Source organism: Camelus ferus, chromosome 22 (assembly GCF_009834535.1).
Source record: "Camelus ferus isolate YT-003-E chromosome 22, BCGSAC_Cfer_1.0, whole genome shotgun sequence".
Lineage (NCBI taxonomy): Eukaryota > Metazoa > Chordata > Mammalia > Artiodactyla > Camelidae > Camelus > Camelus ferus.
The window spans coordinates 15,671,597-15,680,389 of NC_045717.1; the positions used below are offsets into that span (position 1 = coordinate 15,671,597).

General features: G+C 50.9%; 1 protein-coding gene across 11 annotated transcripts in view; it reads left to right on the forward strand.

Annotated features, from left to right (window-relative positions):
- SUGP2 (SURP and G-patch domain containing 2) overlaps positions 1 to 8,338 on the forward strand; it is a 33,199-nt gene extending 24,861 nt beyond the window's left edge. For 2 of the 11 annotated variants that reach the window (XM_032465200.1, XM_032465199.1), the window contains exons 8-10: positions 1,678 to 1,739; positions 4,642 to 4,778; positions 5,416 to 8,338. In XM_032465200.1, coding sequence (XP_032321091.1) covers positions 1,678 to 1,739; positions 4,642 to 4,778; positions 5,416 to 5,536 — 320 coding nt within the window. In that variant the 3' untranslated portion in view covers positions 5,537 to 8,338. The remainder of the gene's footprint in view (positions 1 to 1,677; positions 1,740 to 4,641; positions 4,779 to 5,415) is intronic. The other 9 variants (XR_004314274.1, XR_004314275.1, XR_004314276.1 and 6 more) reach the window with 9 other exon arrangements.
- The last annotated feature ends 455 nt before the right edge of the window (positions 8,339 to 8,793 follow it).

Below are 8,793 nucleotides of genomic sequence, written 5' to 3' on the forward strand. Positions count from 1 at the left end.
ATGACCAGCTGGCCCCTGTCACCCTTCCTGCCTCTGATTGCTTTGGCTAATGTGGACGTTACCTTTCAGAATCCCCCCTGGGCCAACACAACATGGGGTTCTTTGGTCTTGAATTTTTAACCTAAAATAGTGCTACTAGTTTTGTGCACCAGTCCAAAATGTCATGAGAAACTGACATTTCTAGTTGGTCTAAAGTCAGCACTCTAGGGGGACACTGCATTTGGCTTTTGGCGCCCCACATGCTGCTTGTTATTTTACATAATTGCTCAGATTCCAGCAGAGGAATCCTGGCAGTGGAAGGAATGGGCCTGGGTCACCTTGTGGCTATTTGCTGTCTGTGATCTTGAGGGGTGCCCAGCTTTCTGAACCCCGCAAAGGCCCCAGGGTAGTGACGATGAGACAGGAGGATGTGGAGCAGGACTAGTCTCGGGTAGTCGTTAGTGGGAGCTGTGCACTCCCTGCTCTGCCTGCCTTGGCCATGGAAGGCCATCTCCTGCTCATGTGTTGGGAGGGTCAAGCTTCTTGAGATACAGTTTACTAGCAACAAAATGCATCCTTTTCAAAAAGTGGACAGTGCAAGGAGTTTTGACAAAGGTACATAGGCATGAACCGCCCCCAGTACGGCAGAGGTGGAGCCCATCCCAGAGATGTCTCTGTGTTCCTCTTGGGTCTCCTCCTCTACCCAGCCCTGGCAGCCACTTTCTGGCTTTGTGGTTTTGCTTTTTCTAGAATGTCAGTTGGTGCATCATCATGTGCTGCCTTTCATTAGGCTGCCCGCTGCCCACCCAGGTGTCTCCACACAGCCAGGCCTGGGCCATGTTTCATGTATAGGGCTGATGCTTCAGTACTTGTGTGTGAGGCAGTTTTGGTGAACAGCGCCCCGTCGTGTGTGTGGAACCTGTGTGTTTCACGTTATTGAGGCCATCACATTCACCCCCACTAGTGTCAGTTTCTCCTGCTGATGGAACAGTTCTCGTGGTTTGTGTTTAGAAACCTTGGCATTGCAATGGATTGCTGACTGTTCTGCCAAAATCTTGTCCTTCAGAACTTAGCACAAAGGGTGGTAGCACATCAGAATGACTGCTAAGATGGTCTCCATGGGGGAAACGTGGAGTTCTTTCTGTTTTAGAAGTTCTCAGTTGCTTGATAGGGTGATTGATGAGACAATACCAGACCTGCTGATCTCCCCTGTGATAACATGTGTAAATATGATAATAACTATAATAATAATGTGATTTGGCGCTCTGTAGGAAAAGCATAGTTGTTTTACTGGAAAGTTATACGTGGACTTTAATTACCTATGGAACAGTCCCAGAGACACAAGGAGGGCACAGTGTTGCAAATAGTTCATTTGTTGAAACAAAATATATTCCTACACATGGAAAATGATCCCCGCTTCCAGTCCTTCATCATAAATGTGGGAGTCACACTTAGGTAGACTCTACCACAGTGAGGCAGCCCTCAGTTGAGGCGGTGTTCTGCCTCTGTGCTGCTCTGTGGGTCACACGATTCCTGAGAGGAGCCAGGGCCAAACGGCTGGTGTTGTGGTGCAGCTCTGAGCCACCTTCTGTCGGCAGAGGGGCTCTTAGCCAAAACTGCAGCACCCTCATTTTCTTTCTTAGTAACTTGGGGAAAGCGCATATATATGTGTGTGTGTATATTTCTTTTGTCTTCTAGTTCATGAACCAGTTCGAATCGCCTATGACAGGCCTCGGGGTCGTCCCGTGTCCAAGAAGAAGGTGAGCATGACTGTGAGTCCTCCCGTGTGACGTAGTCAGAGTTTGCCAGCGTTTCAAAGGATACTGTGGCTGTGACTAAGCTATACTCATACTTCAGGCCAGGTGTCAATGTACAAAGCACAACACACACCCTTTTCTCTCCAGGGGCTTCTTAAAACTGTTTTGCTTTGTCCAAGGAGGGAGTAATTAGTCCATTTAATGGATGGGTGAGTCTGAAGAGATGAACAAGATGTCTCAACCATTGAGAAGTTCAGATTTAGTGAACTACAGTTGTGATTAAAAGAGTGCACTACTTTGCTAGTAAGTGGAGCACGCGCTCGTGTGTGTTCATTAACTGATCAGCACCTCCTATGTGCCCAGCCCATCTACCCACCTAGAGGCAGCAGTGAGCAGGGCTGGCAGCAACAGAAATGTACAAGACCCAGTCATCGGGGTGCTGTGGGTGCAGAGAAGCAGGTCAAAGGGAAATGGGGTATAATGTGGGTTGAGGGGTACTCTTTAACCAGGGGGGCCTAGGAGAAGCCTCAGGGCAGTCATATTTCAGCAGGGGCCCTTTATGCCTAGAGTGGAGTGATGGGGGTGGTGAGGTGAGGAAGTAGAGGTGCAAGCACTCAGGTCACTTTAAGGTCTGTAGATGGATGTCAGCACTGTGGCCCCTTTTCTGGGAGACACTCTCAGGGAACCATGGTGGAGATTTGAGTGGAAGGCATGGCCACTTTGGCTGCTGTGTTGAGAGCAACCTGTGGGATCGGGGGCCAGGCAGACTCGGGAGACCAAGTGAAGTTGGTGGGACGTGCTGATGGGTTGGATGTGGAACAGATAAAGTCACGAGTCCAGGGTGACTCCAGGGTTGTCAGCCTGGGCAGTTAGGAGGATGCAGCTGCCATTGACTGAAATGGGGAGTCCCTCTGGGGGGCATGTCATTGGAAGGAGATGGGGGAACACTCCAAACAGCTGATTGGACGTCTGTCAGAGCAGGTGAAGCTGAGCAAGGTAACCAGGGATATATGTGGGGACATCTAAGGATCCCACAGATCATTAGAGATCAGGAAGGTAAGTAAGGTAGCTGGTGAGGTCTCTACTGGTGTCAGATTGGGAGGAAAGCCCGTGTAGTGGCTCAGACCCAAGTGCATTGTGTCAGTCTCAATGGCCAGAGGAAGTATCAGTGTGACCCCAGTTACATTTGGGAGCAGGGACCTTCCTGTGCCCGAAGCTTGTGGTCCTAAATGGTGTGCTGGCTTTTAAGCTGAGATAGCACCCAGGTACCCTTCTGGTGGCCTGGGTGAAAGCGCAGCCTGGTGAGGGGACAGCTATTTCAGGCTCACCTAATCTTGGCATTTGAATCCTGAAGTTCCATTTGTACATCTGTAAAGTGGGGCAGCTATACCTACCATGCAGGTAGGAGATACCTTGAGGATTAAACAAAATGCATGTTAATTGGTGTGTAGCCGCTGTCCTGCAAAGTGGGTGTTTTTTTGGGGGGGTGACTGCAGGCAGGTAGGAGACCTCCCCTGCAGCTCTCTGTGTGCACCTCAGCCTGGCCCGTGGTGCACGGCTTTTCTCCAGCCCCAGGAGACCAGGCAGGGTGATTCTTAGACACAAATTGAAAACTCACAGAGATCTGTCCAGGCTGAGCTGATCCCTGTCCCTCCCATTGCTCCCACCTGAGTGGCTTTCCTGACATTTGGGGAACCCGTGGCCAGCCTTTCCTCTGCCTCCCCCACCCTCTTCCCCTCCCACATTTGTTCCCTACTCAGACCCCCTCTGCTACTCCAGCTGCCTTGATCAGGACAGAGGGGCTCTCTCCCAGGAGTGTGTAAGACCCTCTTGGTCTCCTCAGGCTGTGTTGAGTGTTAAGTAAATCGGTAAGAGAAACACGGGCTCAGGCAGCAGGGACTGAGCCCCCAGCTGCCCAGCAGTTCCAGCACACTGTGGATGCTGATGAATATTCATGATTGAATGGAAGTCCCCTCTGCTCATCCTAGGCAGGCTCCTCCTCTAGAGGCCTCCAGGCCTCTTAACTTATCTTCCCACAGCCAGCTCTGGAGCCCAGATCTCCTCCAGGTCTCCTTACCGCTGCACCTGTAAGGTCCTGCCCAGCTGCACTGGCTCCCAGTGGGGTCTGCTCTGTGGTAGACATGGACTCCCAAGTCCAAGTAAAACCCAGTCCTTGTCCTTAGGAAGCTCTCAGAGCTCCAGACCTGGGAAGGAACAGACAGACAGACACACATGAGTCAATCAGGTTTGCTGAGCAGTGCCCAAAGGCATCCAGGGAAGCTTCCAGGCTGGAGTCACACTGTTCATAGTTCTGGAAGCCCATAGGAATGAATGAAGCAATGGGGTGACGGGGCAGGGGGTCAAGTCGGAAGGACCCTTTGAGCCAATTTTCTGCACAGCCTCTCTCCACCACCTATCTGGCCCCTCCTGCCTCAGTCCTGCCTCCACTCTGACTCCTGCACTCCAGGGCCTTCTTGCCTCAAGGCCTGTGCCCTGTTTTCCCAGCCTGGGATGTGCCCTCTGGTTATCACAGGGCCACCCTATTTATCCAGGTCTCCACTCTGGGTTCTTCCTACTGACTCCTTGGCGCCAGGACCCACATCCCCTCATGAAGTTGAACTCACAGTCTTACCACGGCAGTAAGAGTGGTCACGGTGAAGCCTTAAGAGGCTGATCCAGCTCAGTTCTGTAGGGGCACCTCAGGCGGGTGACCTCCAATCTTTAGCAGCCTCAACCTACCCAGGGAATGTTGCCAGGAACTGGGGAGGTGACCATGGCTTGATCTTGAGCGTCTGGGGAGTCAGGGAGGCATTAGGGGTATTAGTACTGGGGCATGTCCAGGTGCAACCCGGGGCAGACCCTCGTTCTTCACTCCACCCTACGTGCCACTCTTCTCTCTCCTCAGAAACCCAAGGACTTTGATTTCACCCAGCAGAAGCTGACCGACAAGAACCTGGGGTTCCAGATGCTACAGAAGATGGGCTGGAAGGAGGGCCACGGCCTGGGCTCCTGTGGGAAGGGCATCAGGGAGCCCGTCAGCGTGTATGCAGCGGGTGCTGGGGGCCAAGGGTGGGGATGGGCAGCGTGCCTGGGGAGATGAGGCTTTCTGTGGGATTCTTGTCCTCAGTCCTTTGGTCATCCTGATTCTTGGTTTCTCTCATGTTGAACATGGCTTGAAGCAGATCATTGACACATGCAGGTGTTCACACAGCTCCTTGCACTTGAGTAGACTTGGTCCCTGGCATTTGGCCACGTTCATTATTGTCCTAAAAGCGGAGTAGTAATACTGGGTAGTTACACTAAGAACCGCTTGCTTCCCTTTTCCGAGAACCCATACGCAGACTAGCCTGGGTCCAGGGTAGAACATGGCCCAGAGTTAAAGCCCCATTAACATCCAACAAGCATTTCAGTTAAAACTGAGCTTATCACCTGCTGGGGAGGCTTTCTGCTATAATCGGGGGCTGGTTTCTGAGCATGCCCCTCAGAAGTTTTACACACCTGCACAGGTGAGTACCCCTTGTTCCCCACAGTGAATTGTGTCTTTACTTTCCCTTTCCCTTGCTGTCACTGTTATGTGTCCCTCATACCTCTGTCCCACTCTGACTACTCGGGCTGTTTTCGGTCTCCTGGTGGCCAACTCTGGGCTCAGGTGTGGCTAACTCTCCATTTTGCTCCTTAGGGGAACTGCCTCAGAAGGGGAGGGGTTGGGTGCCGACGGGCAGGAGCACAAAGAAGACACGTTTGATGTGTTCCGTCAGAGGATGATGCAGATGTACAGACACAAACGGGCCAACAAATAGGTATGTGTGTGAGCTAGTGTGTGGGGCAGACTGCCTAAGCTGACGTTCTGGTTCGCAGAGAAGCTTCCTCCAGAAGAGTTGGTGTGCCCCACTCCTCAAAAACCAAACATCAAAATATCACCCCCCCAAAAAATGAAAAAATTCCATGAGGGAAAAAAAAGGAGTGTTTGGATGCAGATGTGTTCCACCTCTCACCTTCCAGGTTTGCCTGAAGGAGCGAGCCCCATGCTTGCCAAGCGCAGCTGCGTGCAACCCATGGCGGGGCCTCAGCTCAGGGCTCCCAGGCTCGACTGCACGTGGCCATCTTGTGGAAACAAGCTGCCACGGGAGTGGCCTTGTGTCCTGCAAGTGTAAGGGTGACCTCGAAGCTGGCACAGCAGAGGATGCCACTTTGCCTCATGCCTTTCTGAGGGTCTTCAAATCCTTTTCCTTCTGAAGGGCTCTTGGCCTATAAGTATCTTCATCTTTCTCCTCTTTTTAGTTGCCCTCTCCACCCTTAATTTCCAACTCAGTTTTGAACAAAATCATTCTCTCCCTAAATAGATGAAAACCTTTGGTGAAAAAAGATAAGCTTGAAGCAGCAATTACTCTTATAACGCCACATCTGTCCCGGATCTGCCCTGGAACCAGTGCCCAAGTAGGTTTGGTGTGTACGTGGAAAACAAACTGCAGTTTCTGGTGCAGAGGGTCCACCTGCTGGCTTTTCTTTTTCTTAAAAAAAGAGAATGCACCATCAGTCTGCTTTGGCCTTTTCCCCCCTCTTCCAAATGCTTCTGGCAGCAGGTCCTCTCCAAGTTTTCCCTGGTTCCCCTCAGAAGGTGGGGCTGCCCTTGAAAGCACCAGTGCCTTTTAAGTGCTCAGGACCTCCTGTCGGTTTTCCTGTCCCAGGACATGTTGCTCTCTAAAAGTGATCTGTTAGCAAACTTGATGCTGAAACAGACAATCACAGATCATATCTTCTCAAATTTAAATAGGGAACGTAAATCAGTAATAATGAAGTCCATACTCTGGTCCCACAGCCTGTCAGTTGGAGTGCTGGAGCCCTTTGAACGAGTGGAGATACTTGGTTCAATGAACGTGTTATTTATGGAGTCTCATCTCTTAAATGCATCCCAAGAGACTTAATGAAATTTCAGCAACGTATTCAGCAGCTATATTCAGTGGGGAGTAATCATTACACTGATGAAACTTTCCCCAAATTTACATGTCTCTTTAGAATCCACAAAGCAAACTTGTTTTTCTTTTTTTTCCCTAAACCACATATGGAGTCTCCTACAAAGGGGTGGGAGGTGTAAACTCTTCAAGACACTTCATTTTTTGCATATGTGGCAGTGTAAAGAGTTGTTTTATTAGGGCCTTTGTACAGAGCAGAAAGGATCCTCTTGGGGTGGGCTCTGCAGCTGTTTGCTATTTGAAGGCATACGATGGCCGCCCCTTCCAGCTTCCCGCACTCTGCTTCTTGCAGCTACATGCGAAATTCTCAGGCTGTGGGAATCTCTCAACCCTTCCTCGTAAAGCAGCAGTGTTGAAGTTTTAAATATGTGCCAAAATCTGGAAAACTTGGGATCCTGCTGATACTGCAAGCTTGGGGAACACAGCAGTGAGTTACCCTGTTGGCCACTTTTATTGGCTGTTAAGAAATCCTTGCTTTCTCAAAGCCGCGGATCTCCTGGGCTGAAGTCCCAGGCTCCTCTGGTTCTGTCTTGTCTGTCTGGCCTGCGCTCATCGGCACAGTGTCACAGGCCTGTCAGCATCTCATGTGCCCACCTGATGCTGCCTTTCTTCATGTCAGGTGTAGTCCCTAGGGTTCTGCTTGTTTCTGGTCACTTTTGTTGCTTTGGCAACTGGCAGATCTTAATGGCCAACAACACGCTGGAGGTGCCTTAGCAGAATTGAAACAGCCGGCAGGCGTGGTGTGGTTTCGAGGTTCATTTTTTCCTCTCTGCTAATCCTTCCTGTAGCCTTCCATGTTGGCTGTGGGTCAGTGGTAGAACCTTGAGAACAGGGCCTTGGTCCCCTGTGGCCTTTCACAGAGCACCTGTTGGCCCTAAGTGATGCATGCACCCTGCCCAGCGTGGGTTCTGGCCCTTTCAAGCATAGCTCTGACTATCATATTCCCTTTGTCTTAGTGGGCTTATTCTTGGCTTTCTCTGCTTTTATTTATGAGTAAAATACTTTAGGAATTCCCAGGGTTTGAGCCCTGTTCCCACAGCCTCCAGCCACTCCTCCCCCTGGGGATGTCTTGCTTTGAGCTGACACTGTGAGCCTTTGGCAGATGTCAAAGGGAATACCTACTTCTTGAGCCTGGAAAGTCCTGTGAGCACTCAGGTGATGCTTCTATGGAGTTGACTTTGAGGCAGTGCAGGCATTGTGGGAGCCGGGGTGGAGCATGGTGGTGCGTCCTCAGGGAGACCAGTGCGCTGGCTCTCTGCACCTGCCCTCGCTCTCTCCAGCAGAGGCCATTCTGCAGGAAGCGGGCGTGCAAGCGAGCGCGATGTGCAGTTGCATAGCCTTGTCAAAGTCACAGTGTCTTTTCTGTCATTCTAGTTCCAGGGTCTCTTCCGTGAGGACGACAGGCATCCGGAAAGTGTTAACTCGCCACTTTGGGTGCTTACTGTCTCTGCCTTGTTTCCATCACTGGAAATCATATATAGAGAATTTTAGCATTTTTGGTCCTTGGTAAAACCTAGAAGATGTTTGTGATGTTACAAAGTGGAAGTTTTTTTTTCTTTTTTTTTAATCTAAGAAGTTGTGAATGTTGTTAATCATTTAGCGGTTGAAATAAATGTAGAGGAAACCCAATTTTCCATGGTCTCCATTGATGTGTTTTTAAATCAGACTGGTTGGAGAATGCGTGGTAGGTGTTGTAGTGCCCACATGGAACACGACCGTAAACCCTGCGGCCTCCCAGGCACGCCTTCTGCCTACCAGGGCCTCTCCGACTGGCCTGCCACAGCTGGAGGGCCTGGTAGGTCACCGGGAAAGCCCAGGAGGTGCCAGAGACTGGGTAGTGATCAGGGCCAAGCACAGTGGATGGGTGCACCCTGTTCTGTGGGGAGGAGAGTTTATTGCTGGGCACAGAAATCTGCCTTTGAGAGGGTATCGGGACGTAGGAGCCTTACCTGAGCCACCCGTGATTCACTTGCCCACCTCAAGACCTTACTGATCTGCAGGTCAGGGTTCCAGCTGCCAGAGTTAGACCAAGGCCCACTTGGGCTTCCCCCTGACTGAATAAGCAGTGCATGGGACGTCTTCAA